Source organism: Anabas testudineus, chromosome 1 (genome assembly GCF_900324465.2).
Source record: "Anabas testudineus chromosome 1, fAnaTes1.2, whole genome shotgun sequence".
In the NCBI taxonomy this organism is placed as follows: Eukaryota; Metazoa; Chordata; class Actinopteri; order Anabantiformes; family Anabantidae; genus Anabas; species Anabas testudineus.
The window spans coordinates 18,775,655-18,794,297 of NC_046610.1; the positions used below are offsets into that span (position 1 = coordinate 18,775,655).

At 38.0% G+C, this 18,643-nt stretch overlaps 1 protein-coding gene across 1 annotated transcript; it reads right to left on the minus strand.

The window, feature by feature from the left end:
• Nucleotides 1–1,054: 1,054 nt before the first annotated feature.
• LOC113162367 (complement C3-like) lies at nucleotides 1,055–18,360 on the minus strand. The gene is made up of 43 exons (XM_026360452.1): nucleotides 18,222–18,360; nucleotides 17,092–17,287; nucleotides 16,816–16,978; nucleotides 16,456–16,550; nucleotides 16,149–16,237; nucleotides 15,131–15,213; nucleotides 14,881–14,968; nucleotides 14,581–14,683; nucleotides 14,248–14,368; nucleotides 12,158–12,273; nucleotides 11,688–11,834; nucleotides 11,273–11,372; nucleotides 11,084–11,175; nucleotides 10,781–10,972; nucleotides 10,464–10,619; nucleotides 10,172–10,301; nucleotides 9,663–9,731; nucleotides 9,196–9,393; nucleotides 8,968–9,088; nucleotides 8,782–8,870; nucleotides 8,513–8,652; nucleotides 7,771–7,983; nucleotides 7,009–7,072; nucleotides 6,811–6,900; nucleotides 6,437–6,643; nucleotides 5,987–6,062; nucleotides 5,682–5,841; nucleotides 5,455–5,550; nucleotides 4,857–5,007; nucleotides 4,590–4,675; nucleotides 4,067–4,144; nucleotides 3,786–3,941; nucleotides 3,611–3,673; nucleotides 3,386–3,467; nucleotides 3,116–3,164; nucleotides 2,871–2,961; nucleotides 2,693–2,782; nucleotides 2,499–2,601; nucleotides 2,246–2,335; nucleotides 2,012–2,104; nucleotides 1,790–1,873; nucleotides 1,486–1,630; nucleotides 1,055–1,307 (listed from the first exon to the last, which is right to left on the minus strand). Exons 1-43 carry the CDS (start codon nucleotides 18,296–18,298, stop codon nucleotides 1,163–1,165), a joined length of 4,977 nt encoding a protein of 1,658 aa, XP_026216237.1. The 5' UTR covers nucleotides 18,299–18,360; the 3' UTR covers nucleotides 1,055–1,162.
• Nucleotides 18,361–18,643: the final 283 nt, after the last annotated feature.

Consider the following 18,643-nt stretch of genomic DNA (forward strand, 5'->3'; position numbering starts at 1 on the left):
CTCAGCCGAAGCTGGAACTAATGAGAAATAAAACGGCATCTAAACGCTGAAACAAAAAAAAAAGCAAAGGTATAACTAACAAACAGACTGACTACACTAACAAGACTTACAAACCGTGATGATCAAAGCTAGAGGTCAGGGAAAAGGTGAATGGAGGAAGCAGGAAACAAACGAGGTTGACACACTAGCAAATGACAAACAAACAGACATGGACTCAAATACAAAAAAACACTAATGATGAACACACACACATATATATATATATATATATATATATATATATATATATATATATATATATATATATATATAGCTTTGATTACAGCACTCATTCACCTTGGCCTTGTTTCAATAAGCATCTGAAATGTCACAACATTTATTCCTGTCCATAGTAGCATTAATGATAGATTGCCAAGGTCTTGTATTGAAGATGGGAGAGTCAGACTGCTGCACAAAGTCTGCTCCAGCAAATCCCAAATATTCCTAATGGGGTCAAGGTCTCGACGATGTGTCATGCTCCCTTAACCTCTCTGTCACAATCTGAGCCCAATGAATCCTGACGTTGTCATCTTTGAATATGCCCGTACCTTCAGGGAAGAATAAATCCAACCTTTATGCTCCCTAGCAAACTAAAGCCTTTTTTTCTGATTAGCCTCTGACAAGTGGTTTTCTTAAGGCCACAGAGCTGTTTAGTTTTTATTTTATTTGAATCCCTTGAGTTTCCATTGTCCGTGTGGAAATGCTCTCACTTTCACTATTAATAATAGTGGCTGTAGGTTCTACTGTTGTTTTCCTACAATTATATTTCACCAAACATTTAAGTGATCAACGATCACGATGATTCAAGATTTTTTTCTGATAATTTTTCTTCCTCGATGATGATGGTTGCCCACTATCCTTCCAGTTCTTAACCCAGTTTTAGTAGTTTCAGCAATCTCACATGTTTTCTTTGCTTAATGCCTAATATTTGACCCTTCTGGGTTAATCTTTTCCACGACCACATAATATGTCTCCAGACACGGGTGTTTAAGAAATGAAAATGACACAGACAAAGAGATTATGACCATTTTATTTTAATTAGCACACACATTGTAACTGTCGAATCATAAAGAAGCAGTTTTACATAAAACACTTTGAAAGAGACTTGTTACTTCTTTAAGTTTTACTTCTGCTGACATCCAAAGAGTGCATACTGCTGCACCATCTCCTCCAAGCCCAAACAGGTAGGTCTGTGTTGATCAAGTTGACACTCTGCGTCTGTGGGCCAGTACTCGATCCAGGTTCTCTCACCGAGCACATACTGATATCTGTGAAAACAAAACACAGTGGGTTTTTATGTGGCCAATTAACTGTAACACACTGGAACATAACAGGAAAATCTACCACCCCCTCCCCTGCCTTTGATTTACTTTAATTTATAGAAAGCAATAAAAAAATTAAGCTGCTCACCCCATACATATGAACACAGACACAAAACAAACTCACGAGTTATGTTGCTCATCTCTGTGAATATCTTTAGATGTTCCCATGATAAGGTAGCTTTTGCCTTTCCCCAGATCTAAAGCCTCCCTGCAGTGTGGATAACTGAGGAATGCACGGACATTACCCTCAGGACCAACATCAGAACTTCCTGTAACCAAAAAACAGCAGGAAAGGGATTAGAAAGATATTTAAGTGTTAAAAACATAGTTAAAGATGCAGCATAAAACACTACTGTGGCATTTCCACATACAGTATTCCAGGCTTAACAAGTTTATTAAATTAAATTTAAAAGAAGATAAATACTAACCTTCCTTGATGACTTGCTGTACTCGCATTGTGTAAATGTCAGTGGACAAACTGTCTGTAAAACCTTCCAGTCTCACTTTGTACACTGAAAACAGACAAGTTGCAGATTGTTTGCTCACTTTCACCCTTGCTTATTAAATTTCTTATCTTTGCACTTTCACAGACATTCTCTTGCATCGCTTTAGATCAAAGTGCAACAAAAATGCAGCCCAGTTACACTTACCAAAATCTATTTTGCTGGTTGGTGTACTTTCACAAGATTTAGCTGTGCGCAGATCATTACTGATTTTGCCCTTCTTCTGCATACTGCAGTTCTCTGGAAATACACAGTTGATACAAGTAAATACACAACGGGTGCAGCTGTATCAAATCATATTTCAGGTATTTTGGATAGTTAAATGTTTCGTTCAAGAATTTCAAATGTGACTGCATACAAACTCAGAATGGACATTTTTACCTTCGGCACATGTGCATTCATCATTTCTACAGAGCCGCAGCAGCTGTCCACCTTTTCTCTCTGGATGGTAGAATTTCACACAGTGTGTTTCTGCAAGAAGAAAGAAAGATACAAATATTCTTGTGCTAAATGCAGTGCACCAGAAAATGTAAATTAAATATTACATAAATGTAAAAATTATCTGCTTTGAGATCAATTTGAATTTGTAATCTTGAAAAAAACAGAAGCAGCTTTCTGAGTGTCTTAGACTTACGGTCATAGTACTCATAGACTGACACAGCAGCTGGTTGTAACACGCCAACTTTCAACTTCTGGTGGATCCTAAAACTGATCTCCTCTGAACGTCTGTGAGAAACCTGCAGAGAAATGTAAAGCAAAGGTGAAGTGAAGATAAACAGAGGACAAGATGGAGAGAAAAGGGGATAAGATGAAACACTGATGTCTGACCTTGTCCAGGTAGATGATGAGTGAGCCTCTTTCTGACAGGACTGTGTTCATCTCATATTTTGCGATGGTGCGGGCACGTCCCTTAGACAACTACACACACACAAACATACACATATATATTGTCAGACAACTTCAGAGAGTAACACACATTTGTATGTGAATATGTATAAAAGCTTACTAAGTCCAGGTCATTTGTGTTGGGGGTGAATCCAGTTAATAAGCCAATATCCAAAACTGACATGGTCGCGTCACGCTCCCTGTCCTTATATCTGCACAGAAAATTGAATCAAACAATTAGAAGATGGTAAACAACAGACAGTTACTATGTAAACAGTGAGGGTATTAATGTTAGCTGGTTATATAATGTCCGATATAAATCCATGTTACTGTCTCACTCCATTTTACACTCTTGATTGTACTCACAAAACTTTTATTGTCAGCCTGTATATCTTCTCCTCCTCATCCATTTTTTCTGGAAGAAAGAAAGATGATGTGAACATTAACTTATTTATTGAGAGGTCAAGCTGATAGGAAATAAAACACACAAATACAAGAAAATGTTTTTTTTTGTGGTAGTGGGTTCATGGCCCGCACATTTCTTTCGAATAGGTTTTATGTTGGATGCCTGATGAAGATATCTGATGAAGTGTCAGCAAATAAAGACAAACAGAAGGACATATGGCCTCATATTACCTTCGTGAAGTGTCACGGACATATTAAATTTCTGACAGTCACTCTCCTTCTCTTTGGGTATAGCGTAATACAACGACACCATCTGTCACATAGACAAGACATTACATTTTACTATAACATCAGTATCCATCTTCATAGTATCTAACACACACAAAATTAAAATATCTTATTAGTCTTTTTATGGAAATATTTATACACAGCAGAATTAAAATATGTTTTACTTACTGTCAGTGTTGCTTCTCCTGTGCCAGTGGCAGTCACTTTCACATCTTGGTTTATATCATTGATCTTTAAAATATGCACAAACACACACAGGGATTAGCAGAAGTAACAAAGTCTGATTATGTCAATAAGCCATCATACGTTGTTTTTTTATTCGTTCATATATGTTTGTTCTCACTTTAGATGTTCTTGTGCCAAAGTGGTTTTCCCTGTTGAAGTTGAACTTGTCAGGCTTGGACCTGCCTGGCAACAAAATGTCTACGTTCAGATCATACTCTGGTTCTTTAGCACTGGCCCAGTACTCTGCCACTGCCTGGTACACTATTATAGTAGCCTGAAGGGAACAAGAGTGTGTATCAGAAAACAAGAAAAAGATGTTACAAACCAGATTAACTGATTAAATTGTAACTGTACTAAATGCAGACTGAGGTAAAGGACATGGACAATGTCCTGTGTTACCTGAGTTGATCCGTAGCCTCCGCCCACTTTCTGCTGTTGGCTGAACCATCTCACAACAGGTCTGGCGCCTTCAAAGTCCTTATTAACACAAGACAAAAGGAAAAAAATTGGCCTTGTTTTGCAATGATATGATTAACATAATTGCAGAATTAATATCAGGTTGCTCATGAATTATTTTTTTCTTCTTTATTATTGTCAAATGAACACTTGCGGATGTGCAAAGCCTGCTGTTTATAAGACACTGACATAACAAAATGTATAGGTTATTTCCACATTTAAGTCACTTTGGTTGAATTTTCATATTTCAGACTTCAAAATGACATAGATGGTAACAGAGGGGCAGGAAACTGTTATAATGAAATACTATGGCTACCAGAAATGATTTAAACGTCCATGATGTTGAGCCAAACACTTTTCATAGCATACATATTTCAGACTTTTGTGTTCTCTTCATAAAGCCTCTTATGAGGAGTGCATGGATGATGCATACTTTCTGTGGCATTAACCACGGGTATGTACTCACCCTGGTCTTGACCAGAGCCAGAAGAGCATAAGCAGTGGCCTCCAGCGTGTATATACGTCCCTTAAGTACAGGCCAGTGGGACAGCTCTGAGGAAAACAGCGACACATAAGATTTTATTACTATGCTGAACTTCTGAGAAACTTCACTAATAATTTTCCATTTGATAATAGTAGAATGACGACTGAAAATTAGTTAATCGATGTGAGGAGTTTACAAAAGGTATCAGAAGACGTTTGACTGGTTTGCTGTAGTGTTATAGGATGTCACCTGGGGAAACAAACTTGTAGAGGATGTCTCGGTTCATTTTGTTTTCATTGGCCAATGCGTATGATGTCATGGCAACAGCATAAGGGTTAGTGAGGCTGGGCAAACGCTTCTCGAGGTAGGTCACTGCTTTTTCAATGCTGCCTGGTAAACTCTGCATAGAAGGAAAAGATAAAAGGATAGAAGGGATTCAGTAAAATGGGAAAACAGATACATAGCAGGGATTTTAACATACATGGTTGTTTAATGGGTGAAACCATTACTACCTCATGCATGAGTGCCTCATAACCAAGACAGCTGCTGTGAAATATTTATACTGATTTATCAGATTTTACAGTTCAACACCTCAGCAAGCATTTCCTAGGATAATATTTAGCATTTTTCATATCTAATTACATCAGTAAATGGTCTGCACTTACATAGCACATTTCTACCTAGCTGGTTGACTCATAACTAACTGGGGCCAGCTGCAGCATATATAAGCTGCACAGCAATAGAAATAGAAATGAAATAAAATGGAATTGCTGTTTACTTTGTTTTTTGTTACTTACGGTACTAATGTGTCACAAGAGACTCAAACAAGTGAAAATGATTTACTCACATTAACGGTGGCAGCACAGAGTGTGCGTGATTCCTGCATAGCAATGAGGCAGAAGGCCGTCATGGAGGCATCTGAATCTGTGCCACGCACATCACCCTACAGTACATACAAACACATGTTATTAATGATAGAATTATGATTATAGTCATGTTAGTGTTAAATGTAGTTAATTTATTTGTTTTTAGCATTAGGTTGAAGACTGATGTTTATGAAATCAGAGAACGTACAATCATCTCTCCATGAGAAACTGTTCCAACTTCTTTAAACATGCCGTCAGGTTGCTGTGCGTTGAGAATCAGAAACTTGACAGCGCCACAGATCACTTCATTTTGTACTGCTACCAGGCTGTTGGCCATCGCAAACACCTTGGCAACATAGGCAGTCAGCCTTAGAGCGGAGAAGAGATGGGTAGTAGTTTAGTTTAGTTTATTTGCACATGAAATGCTACATCCATTGTCACACTGTCAACCTCTAAGTTAAAGGAGGATTGAAAACATTTATGCATGAATTCATACATGTTTGAATTCCTCACCAAGTGCTTCCTTGGCGATTGGCCCATACAGCAAAAGACCCTTCTGGTTTACGGTAGGCAAGCTCGTTCTTGTACCCTGGACAAAAACAAAAAAAACTTTAATGACTATTATGGAATGTCATATTAAATTCCACACTTAAATCCTTTATGTATAACATTTTTATGACAACATAATTAATTCTTCTTGTGAATAGCTTTTTTTGTAAGAAAGAGACAATCCTGTTAAAAATTACTAGTAGACAACATGATTCTGTGTTGCATTCAGATCATTTTATGAAATTAATTACGTTTCATTGGCGTTAACTATGGGGCTAGGTATCACACATTGACTGACACTGTGTCTTATGATACCACTTCTACTAAATTAGAAATGTAATAAATGCAGTCATAAGGACGTTTATATATATAGCTTCAGGTATCTGTGCAAGTAAATACTGTGTGTGAACCTACCAGTGCTGATGTGTTGGAGGGCTTCATTGCGTTTCTGTAAGCCCACAGTTTCCCATTGGTTGGTTTTGTCCAAATATGTGGTTGCAATGACAGGCAGAGTCATGTGGATCATGTTCTGCTCTCCACAGCCTGATGGCTGGTAGATCAAACTACCCATTGATGCACCGCTAATGGCGTTCTCCACCAATGGAGATATATTTTCTCTCCCTGCATGCAAAACAAAGGAAAAAACAAAATGTTTGAAATTAGCAGGATGGAAAGAAAGAGCAAAATTAAGATGTAAACAACTTCCACAAACATCAAGATGATCATTATACAGTAATATGATTCACCTTGAATCATATAACATGTCTTAATATACCATTACATCTAACCTGTTACAGAGATCTGTGTGCTAGTAGGTGTGTTTGGAACCAAATCCTTCTTAGGAATACCACTGTTGAGAATTTCTTCTTGTTTGTGACCTAAAGGAAGAAAATAATAAAATGATGATGACATTATTTTATAATTTTTCATCATGGTGTACCCATGAAAAACATTTTTCCACTAAATGTAGCCATGTCAACACTCACCTGCACCGTTTTTACTCGGATCAAGGATTACAACCTGAGGAGATTTAACCAGTACACCTTCAGGCTGGAAAAACAACAGGAGAACCAGAGAAGTTAATTTTATTTATCTTTATACAAAGGTATATAAGCAAATACAACATGTTTTTTCTTGCAGTTTATTTTGGAAAGCCTCTTCAAGTATAGCTGTAGTAATAGTGGTAAAAGTATTGTTGTTTGTCACCCGACGAAGGTGTTAGCTGAAACACTAGGCTATGATGATCTTGCTTAAATAAAGAGCAAAAGTCCAACTGTCCAACTCCTTCAATCTATAAAAAGTAGGGCCCCAAAAGATGTCTGTTTTCCTATCTTGACTTATCATAATGAAATTTGGTGATCACTGTCAATGGATGTTTTCCTGAGATTAACTAGGCCTGCACAGAATACTGTGTCATTCTTGACCCCAAAGAGAAACAACATATTCTGACATTTAATGTGCCTATCTGTTTGGTGTAAACAAAGCAATTTGAGTGGGATTAGGCATAAAGATGTGGGTTAGGTTTAGGCAGAACATAAACATGGAAATATTACTAAAGATGTTGCTTTTAGCCTAAAAAGCTTCCTTAGCTTGAAAAAACGTCCGTTACGTGACAAACATTATGTTCCGACCAATCACATCCATCATGTTGCAAGTAACATTAACATCAAAAGAAAGTTGTCTTCAACTGGATTCTGGTCCCGTTCTTTGTTGCACCACCCATCCACTCCAGCATTAAAAAAGCTTACCACCACCCGCAGCACCTTCCTGATTCCATCATTGAGAGATGAGTCTTTAACAGCAGCTTTCACCTCAATGCGGAACTCTCCTTCCTTCATGGGAATAATAATGAAGGGTACAGATCTTGTAGTTTGGGGCCCAACTTTAACCTCCTGACGATATTTTCCATGCTTAGAAGCTGCACTGCACAAGTTGTCCTCTTCAATTAGATCCACACGCACCTTGAAAACGAGAAAAGTGGATAAACAGAGGGTGTTTGTTGATCAGATGCTGATTAAATATGTTGATTATTGTGTACATTTACAGAAAATCTGTTCCATACACTCTACCCTACACTTCAGGAAGTCATCATAATGAAGTTACAATATAGGAATGCTCAAAAACTTAATAATAAGTAGAAATAGGTTTCAGAAGCAAACTTTCTCTGCTGCCAGTGCTGCTCAATGAGTTTCAATAACAAGAGGTTTTGACAGTACTTCTCCACATAAAGATACGTTTTGGGGCTTTCTAGTAAAAAGATATTACAAAACAGCTACATACTGTAGGGTCATAATAAATAGTTACATTAGATCCACCAACCCCACCATGTGAACTGTTACACTTCTCGAAGGCTGGAGAAAGGGTTTCATTTTTCATTTTTCTTTCACTTTATATATAAGTCCAATACTTAGTGCTGTTTTTCCTTTTTTGTTGAAAATGGTCACGATATATGCAACTCTGGAACAACAGAGCAGAGTAACACAGACTTACAGTGGCAGGGTCGGGGCTGTAGTTGTGGAGGATTGCTTTCACTTCTAGCTGCTCTCCACGGACAGCAGAGTAGGGCAGTCTGAGATCAATGAAGAATTCCTTCCGAACAATCACTTCTAGTGGTTCGCCAACACAGATTCCTTAAAGATGAGAAGGATAAAACAAGTGATTATACAAAAAAAGAAAAAAAATACGTAAGGGATGAAGGAGGTGTAAGGTTATAGATACTCAGCTAAAACAAAAGACTTTTTAAGATTTTAATCACTCACCCTCAGTTCTTGACAGACTAATACCAGTGAACTCCCAGGTTGTGATTGAGTCTTGCAGGGGAACATTTTTCGTAAAAAATGTTGACTTACTAAAAAAAGTAGAGTGAAAAGGTGTTTTCACTTAGAAGGTAAAAGCACAATTAAGTTATTAGTGTACTATTTGTGTGTATATTTCTACTGCCTCACCAGTTTGGGGTTTGTCTTGGGCAAGCAGGCAGTTTGATGTCTGACCACAGCCAACTTTCAGGGAAGTTGGTACGAGAAACTATTTCATTGCTGTCCATGTAGCTGTCATCATCTTCCTCACCTAAAATATTATTTAGAAGGTCACTACTTTGATTGTTTTATAACTAGCAATTTAACCAGGAATAACCACCCTAGCCTTTATCATCAGCCTTTGGCCCTGTCTCTTACTGCGAGCTAGTTGTAGGTTTTCCTCCTTCTTCTCAGCTCGTTGGGTTGCCATCTCCTTACAACAGTGCAGGAATGCCTCAACACAGGCTGCACCATCCAGGATGTACTCGCTGCGCCTCTCACAGGTGTATGAAAGAGGAGTGTCCCTCATGCCATCCAAACAACAGTCACGTTGTAGTTCATTTTCATACTTGCTTACTGGAAAAACAGAGGGTTGTGGAGAGACATAGTGAGAATGAATAGAGTACAAGAAAAAATTGGAACTGGGAAGTTGTAAAAAGATTTAAAGATTAGATTAGATTGTTCTAGTCAAGTTAGTTTTAATTACACAGGCCAATATTATAGTATAAAGGCTTTCATCTTCTTACTGTATGTATCCACCGATAGTAGCACATGACTGAAAGTTAGAGACTCGAGATGTCCAAGGAAGAGACTAACTACATGTAGTTTAGAGATGTTGTTCTTACCTAAGGTGGTTGTGACATCCATTATAGTGCTGGCTCGTTTCCTTCTGCTGGGAGCTGGACATTTTAACTCTGGAATTGCAACACAGACAAGATCTTTAACCCAACAATACTACACCAACCCTTCAATTCTGCATAACAGGAACAGAAAAAGAAACTATTATCATTGCAAACTGTGACAGAACAGAAGGAACCATGATCAGTTCGGGTGGTTACCACCATGGTTTCCTTTAAAGCCAACATGGAAATAGATCAAACCACATTTCTATGACTCTTCAACCATTTAATGAAAAAATTAGATCTCAGTGACTTTTAGTGGTATGAGAAAGATAATCACAATTTTATTAAGGAAGCGATAACACAAAAAAGAAACAATATATTTAAACTTGGACCCAGAAGGTCAACATCCACTCCTACTTATTGGTAATTTCTCTTTGCTACATTAATAAATTCTATGCCCAGGGACTCTGGAAAGTTGGATAAAATCAAACCAGTAGTAGATTGCTGGCTACCTTGTCTGTAGGGCGTGCCAGAAGCAGTGCTGGACTCAAACAATAGCCCAGCATCATAAAATACACTCATACTGTTCTTCCCTCCACCTGGTGTGCAGCCAGTGTCATACTTCTCTACAATGTCCCACACCTGAGGAAACAGAAATACAAAACAGACAATGACCGTGGTTAAAGTATGTTGCTTGTTATTTGGAGCTACAGACTAACACACTTGAGCACATTCACCAAATCTTTTAATGTGTTAATCTGTACCTGAAGAAAATTGACAATTGATATGGAATAAAGAAACTACCTTTTTCTGAGTGAGGCGGTGCTTGTTGTTCAGGACGTAGACACCTTTGTCCACTGCCACCAGTCCCACTGTGGCCTCTGGATCTCCAGTGACCTTCAGACCAAACATCCTGCGAGGCTCATAGGATGGAGCAGGTCTTGTAGATTCTAACTTCAGCTAAAGTGAAAGAAAAAAATGAGACATTATTAATTAGTCGAAGCTGTCACATGCTGTATGCAGGACATAAAAATATGTTTCAAATACAGGTGGATAACTATCTTTCTAATTCTGTGTGCATTGTTGGTTCATTTGATTAGTTTAACTCGTGTCTGTCTTACCGAGCCCATGCAGGAGTCCTTGACGTCCACCCAAATAGAGTCTGACACCACTTCGTTATTACTTGGATGGTAGTAGGCTATGATTCGGAAAGATGGCAGCATTTCTTTGGCGATGGGAACATTCAGGGATATTAATACTTGACCTCTTGACCTATAGCGGCCATGTTTTACCAGCTGACCTCTGCTCAGGATCTAAGTGAACAAATTTACACATCAGTTTTTGAACAAAATCTGTGTAAATATCTGACCCTATCAGATATAGTTAATATGTTCATATTTGCACAGGTAGAAAACACCTCTCACCAGGTAGGTGATATCATTGTCTTGATTTGCTTTGTTAAGGTTGAGGTTGATTTTGAAATTGTTGCCTAACTCAAGCTCTGCCGTATCCACACCTGCAAAAAGAGTACACTGAAAAGATGAGGTGCATGGCACATGGATGTTTGTCACCACCTTGTTTACCATCTGGTGTTATTTCATTGTTTTCCTTACCTATGTGGATGTAGCTGTTGCTGTTGGTAGTATATGGGTAAGCTACCATGGTGGCTTTTGCTTGTCTTTCCGCTAAAATACGAGGGTCACCGGTCTTTGCCTAAATTTCGAGACACACAGGGTAAGTATAGTCACCATTAAATCAAAACATATACAAATTTACTGTAATGTATTTGCAAAATGTTTCAGGTATGAAAGACACATTGGTTTTTACTTAAAGGCAACTTAAGTCTACTTAAGTAGAACCTAAAGTATGTGTGTGTAGTGTGTAGAAAAACTCCCCACGGAACTGCAGGGTTGTGAATTGTGTTATAGCTTCCATTGATTTCGGGACTGCAAATGTGGATTAATATAAGTTTGAGTTTACTTTAGTCAAACAAGTAAAAACATTTTAAAAAATATTTTGGAGACTTACAGTGATTGACAGCGTTGGATCTTTTGCCACTGTATTGACAGTAAGCCTTGCCATGCCATTGGCTGCAGTGATGCCCTGCACCGCACCTGGCTCCACCACCACTGGAACACCTTGTGCTGGAGTTTCATCAGGATTCAAAACTTCAACCTGTCGTCAAAGAAACATTATTTCAGTGTTACTAGATGAGTTTGTCTCCAAATATACAATAGCTGTTTGGGAAGATCTGCCCTAGCATCATAATTCAAATCCATGAGTGTTTGGTTATTAAGGAAGCGTTACTGTGGTTTTTCAAAATAAAAATTATATCCTGATAGAATATATATATATATATATATATATATATATATATATGTTTTATATATATATATATATATATATATATATATATATATATATATATATATATGTTTTTATCTTTGTACAGTTAGTTAATGTTCTGATATAGACTAAAAGAAAAAAAAGTTCTTTACCGCAACATCAAAGGACATTCCTGGTTTGAAATATTTGGGCGTTCTCTTGAAGGAGATGGTGTAAGGTGATGTGACGATCTGGATACCTCTCAACTCTGCTTCTACCATTTCACCACCTATGAAACACACACACAAAAGGATTACAAGAAAGTAAGTTACAGGTGTCCACTTTTCTATGGATCAACGAAAAAATGTAATGGCTTTTCTGATGTACTTATCTGGTTTAAGATACATTTTTCCATATATATTGGGGAAATGTAGTGCTCTGTGCTCTTTGGAACACCCAGAGATTTAGAAATAATTAGTGCCTTACCACAAGTCTAACACAGAATTGATTTAATTGTAGTTGTTTTTTTTTTTTATTTAATCAAAAAGAGATCATTGGAGAACATCTTAGTTTTTGTCTTAACATGCAGTGAGAAAGTGTCTTCAGGCTTCAGACTCACCTCAAATAAATTAAAGCAGTGATCTACCACAGCAAAGGACTTGAATAGTCATGTAAATGAGAAATGTTTGTTTTTCGTTTTTCATTTGCATATTTTTGAGGAATATGTTTTTCTTATGGGGAGGAGAAGCGTTCTGGTTCCGATCTTTAAGAACAAGGGTGACACGCAGAACTGCAGCAACTATAGAGGAATAAAGTTGATGAGCCACACAATGAAGCTGTGGGAAAGAGTAGTGGAAGCCAGGCTTAGGAAGAAGGTGGAGATTTGTGAGCAGCAGTATGGTTTCATGACCCGTAAGAGCACCACTGATGCCATTTTTGCTTGGAAAAGTACAGAGATGGTCAGAAGGAGCTGCATTGTGTCTTTGTAGATTTAGAGAAGGCGTATGACAGGGTGCCGAGGGAGGAGCTGTATGTACTGTATGAGGTCGTCTGGAGTGGCAGAGAAGTACGTCAGACTAGTTCAGGACATGTATGAGAGAAGTATGACGGTGGTGAGATGTGCTGTAGGTCAGACAGAGGAGTTCAAGGTGGAGGTGGGACTACACCAAGGATCAGCTTTGAGTCCCTTCTTGTTTGCTATGTTGATGGACAGGCTGACAGATGAGGTCAGACAGGAATCTCCCTGGACAATGATGTTTGCGGATGACATTGTGATTTGCAGTGAGAGTATAGAGCAGGTAGAGGAACAGCTGGAAAGGTGGAGGTTTGCTCTGGAAAGAAGAGGCATGAAGGTCAGTCGTAGTAAGACAGAATACATGTGTCTGAACGAGAGGGATCCAGGTAGAAGCGTTAGGTTACAGGGTGCTGAGGTGAAGAAGGTACAGGAGTTTAAGTACTTGGGGTCAACAGTTCAGTGTGATGGGGAGTGTGGAAAAGAGGTGAAGAGGCGAGTGCAGGCAGGTTGGAGCGGGTGGAGGAAAGTGTCAGGAGTGATGTGTGACAAAAGAGTGTCAGCAAGACTCAAAGGAAAGGTGTACAAGACAGTGGTGAGACCAGCTCTGCTCTATGGGTTAGAGACGGTAGCAGTGAGAAAGAGACAAGAGGCTGAGATGGAGGTAGCAGAGATGAAGATGTTGAGGTTCTCCTTAGGAGTGACCAGGTTAGACAGAATAAGGAACGAGTACATCAGAGGGACGGCTCACGTTGCCTGTGTTAGCGACAAAGTCAGAGAGGCCAGACTGAGATGGTTTGGACATGTTCAGAGGAGGGATAGTGAGTATATTGGTAGAAGGATGTTGGAGATGGAGCTGCCAGGCAGGAGGGCAAGAGGACGACCAAAGAGGAGATATATGGATGTTATAACAGAGGACATGAGGTTGGCTAGTGTTAGGGTAGAAGATGCCCATGATAGAGTGAGGTGGAGAAGGATGATTCGCTGTGGCGACCCCTGATGGGAAAAGCCGAAAGAGAAGAAGAAGTTTTTCTTATGGCTTATTGGTTATCACTTCTTAGGAACAAATGCAATTCTTTCCATTTTTAATGTAATTTACAATGTAGTAAAATATGCAAAAAGTGATGGGGTCTGAATACTTTACATCATGACTGTACTTAGTAAAGCCTCTGAGTTGCTGATTCCTGAATGTCTACTGTACAAATATAGTATAAAAACTGAATAGGTACAAACACACTCTGTTTTTCTTACCACTCTCTGTCAGCACACTGACAGCTACATATATGGGTTTCCCCACCAGGTCAAGGATTTTTGGGAAGGTCTGAATGATGTGGTCTCTCTTCAGTGTGACTTGTCCGTTACCGTTCTCAATCTAAAGTTGAATAATACAAAAATGCATTTTGAAATACAGTTAAGAATTACAGTCAGTGAACAGCTTAACTGATGTGTTAAAGGTTGGGAAAACAGGAAATCTTAACAGCTGGTGAAAGCCAAGCTGTAAAACATCACTGCATATGACAAAATGTTCAGTGAACTGTCACATTGAAAGACATAAATATGTTACAAATGTAAGTTTGTTCTCACCCCCACTCTCTGAAGGGAGCCAGGAAAGCTCTTTTTTTGACCTTCATTAATAACCCCAAACACCACATAGGCGGTCCCATCCACCTCTTCACCAAACAGATACCTACAACCACAAGAAGTGGACATGAAAAAGTAATCCAAATTGAATGTTAAAAACATCAAATTAAACAGGTTAAAACTCCTAAGCACTCCAAAAACATATTATTTGTATTTGTATTATCAGTCCTGATTTCTAAAGTAATATGTAAAGCAACAAACAAACTAGAAAAAATAACAAAAAATAAACAAAACTCCACATACGTAGCTTTAATGTTGATGGTGAGTTCTAGACTGTCCACGTAGAAAAATGTGCTTGTAGGTGTCAGTTTAACCTCAAAACTGGGCAGCACTGTAAAATAAAATGCATTTTGTTGGGCGCCAACCACAACAACATCAATTAAAGATCAACTGATTGTTATACATGTTTTGTATATTACATATATTATTGTTTTGTACATTAGTACTACATACTGCTAAGTATAAGTAAGAGTTAAACGAAAACGGGACATACCATATTCTTTGACTTCAAACTCTGCAGAGTAGCTCTGCTGTGGGTTGCTGTGAAACTTGGCCACCACTTTCCATAGTCCAGGACTAGAAATACACATACACACAATGTAAAATCACCAAATTAATTCATGTGGATTATGAATCCTTCTGTTTTGTTATTTATCGGTCGATGTGCAATTAATATTTAGATGATAGTAGACATACAAAATTACAAAACAATTCACTCTAAAGATGAGAATATTAACATCAATCTAATACCTATGTGTTGAATATATGACCACAGACCATTTGCCACAGTAGTTTGACTTAGTCTAAAGGTCAGTTATCTGAAATGACTCCCTATTAACTTTGTAGTGCACCACACTTACTATGTTGATTGTGTATATCACCCCCCCACCAAATAGTCCACTTAAGAGTTACAAAAAGGGATAATGAACTGTTGTTTTTTTCAAGGCTTAACCACACCAGTTCCACTTCTACTGTAAGCTAAGTGTTTTTCTGTTTTTTCGATTAGCTACTATATAATTTAAGTACAGTGTAATACTAGTACTACCAACAAAGTACTACTAACAAAATGTAAAAATATAAATCAATAGTTAAAAATAATCACATTGGTCTATTATTAGCAAACAGCTTAAACAACAATTTTCTCATTCATATCACATCTTTTATATTCATGATTATCTTTGCTGGCCTTAATTTATGATTCATGAATTTATCAGTTGGCTTGTATTTGCACAATCGAAAGGTGTCTCCTAGAGTGAGGCCAGATCCTTAATTTTTGCTTGTATTTACTGTCTGGATCTTTTATTTTGGCTGTAGCCTGAAAACATTTGGGTTTGACATCAAAAGATAAAAAATGAGAAAAATGTTCATCTTTTGATGTCAAACCCAAATGTTTGACGTCACTGTTTCAATACTTTTGAAGGGGAGTGTATTCTGCTAATTTAATTTAGCAGTTTCTCATGTTACCAAACTGAAAACATAATTTATAGATGCAAATTTGAATTCATGTTTACCTGACAATTTCACCAAGTTGGTGATCTCCAGAGTGGATCCCTGATTTCAATGAAACTGGATCAAGTGGCAGAATGATGTTTTCGGGAGTCTAAAAATCAACAACATTGAACGATTAACATTGAGATTATTTTAGTAAAATGTGTTTTAAAGAAGACCTTTGCCTACAATTCATGAATTCGATCAAGTTGTATTTAAACGCTCTGTCTTCCTTTTGAGGTAGAATTCATTGTTACAGTAAGTGGCAGGGTTAGTGAGATTAGGCAATTTACATTAAATTCTGTGATCGTCAGAGATAAAATACAATACCACAATCTCAATGGCAATAGAAGCATCAGTTTGGGTTTGTTCATCCCTCTCTACAGGCTCCATGCGTGGTGTCACTGCAAACATCCTGTAATGAACTGAAAGAGACAAAGTGTTTTTGTATCAGTAATGTATTCATACTGAGTCATGTGGAGATTCAATACTGTTTTGACTTTGACTATTTATCACTTACGAAAAGAAGCACTGCAATTTACAGTGTACTAATTATTTTAAAAAGTCAAACTCATCTAAATAAAGCATAAAATATTTTCTAGGTAATAGAATACTAACTTTACAGTATGCAGTGATATTTTCACACACATTGTTTTGTGTTCCTCAGCATTGATCTAGTACTAAACCCACCTTTACTGTTGGGGGTGTAGATGGTTTTGTCTGTCTGAATGAAGATGTACCCAGACTGGAAGGACACTAAGACGACCTTCTCCAGGAGTCGGTCAGGGAACTGAGCTTGCAGGTAGACAAACTGCTTCATGTTGGGATCCTTACTGAAGTCTGCTGCAGGGACCTAAAATAAACATGATAAGATACAACATCAGTGGATCCTATATCTCTTCTTTGAGGCCATGATAGAAAATAAGTCTGTTAACAGTATCATGTACATAAGAATACTGGAGTTACCGTTATTTGTCCGAACTGTTGAAAGTTGTTTGCAGCATTGAGAGTCACAGATGTTGTTGCCAGCCTTTTGTTTTTGGTTGGATGGTTCATCACAATAACATCAACCTTCATGTCTCCTCCAGTGCAGTCTTGACACTCCACAAAGATGTTTTCTGCTGTTCCTACTCGCAGCAGGTTGGGAGCAGACATCACCTGCCTGTGGAGTTGTTGTTGTTTTAGAGATGTACTGATTTAATTATAAAACTTTTTTAATTGTACACATTTTATGTATAGGTGTGTTTTCACTGTTTGTATAAACTATACTATTTATTTCTATCCATGTTGCTTAATGATCCCTTATATGAGCCAAATCCTGCTTGTGACATCTTCATTGAATGTTAAATTTTTAATTGGGGCCCTCCCATCCTGCTTTTGTTTTGTGAACCTTCAAAATTTCTTCGTTTATCTTGCAAGGAGAGTCCCAAGTCACAGGTCAATTCATCCAAATCACAACAGAAATATCTGCCCAGATAAGGATCTACTGCTCCAGCATGAACTTTAAACTAAATGAGTGATCTATTGATTATTTTGATGAAGATCCAACACAGAATCAATAGAACATTTCACCATGGCTCTTGATAATATTTGCTGTGCCTACCAAACCTCTTCACCATGCAAACTGAAAAACAAAATTCAAGCCAACAAACTGGCAGCATTTTGAAACACCACATTACCTTGACTTAAATAACACTCTGCAAACTGGACTACAGCTCCTCATTATGTAAGACACAAGCAAAATGGAACTAAATTAAACAGCCTGATTGTGGATGATTATAAATGCAGAGAATTCATTATCCTGATGTTGCTTTTAATAAAATACAGCAAAAAAATTCCCTTGGCTACCCTTGTTATTGTTTCACCGTTTTTGTATTCTTAACTCTGCATCTTGCAGCTGAGATCAAGACAAATATCTGGTGCTGTGAGGTTTTTTAACTGTACCTGGCAATAAACTGTTTCTGATTTTAAATCTAATATAAATGTAGTGTAAATTTAATGACAACAAACTGAACAAAACAAGCTATTAAACTCAGTTTTGGTTCATTTGTGGGTGCCAGAGGGACTATTGGTAGATCAGACAGACATCTACTTACAGAGGAGCTCCATCAGCCAGACTAGTCAGGGAGGCAAAGCCCAGAGAGGCCAGCAGCCACAGAGTAGTCCTACTCATCCTCCTACCTGATCCTGTCTTCCTGCCACTGTAGAGGATTGCTCTGCAGCTTGTTCTTTTTATTCTCCCAGCTCCTCCTGGACCTCCCCTCAACCTCTTTACCGTCTGTCTCCCCTCCCAAAGGTTCCCAGTACACATGTGTAAACACATGATTTCCCAGCAGATGTTGAGAAACCAATCATTTGGCTAAATGTTATGTCCACTGTGAGGACAAAATAAACATGAGAAAATCAATGAGTTTGTATATGTTTGATTTCTACACTTACCGTTGAATCCACCGTTATTGCTGTATAACAGAAAAACGGCTATTCTGCATTTCTGATGGCTGTTTCTTAACACCATGCC

Excerpts from the sequence above, each read along its gene's own strand:
- LOC113162367 (XM_026360452.1), bottom strand. The coding sequence starts at position 18,298 with ATGAGTAGGACTACTCTGTGGCTGCTGGCCTCTCTGGGCTTTGCCTCC. Across the intron at positions 4,676-4,856 it reads CTACAAGTTTGTTTCCCCAG|AGCTGTCCCACTGGCCTGTA; the intron begins GTGACATCCTAT and ends TGTTTTCCTCAG. Across the intron at positions 3,468-3,610 it reads CAGGAGAAGCAACACTGACA|ATGGTGTCGTTGTATTACGC; the intron begins GTAAGTAAAACA and ends TCTATGTGACAG.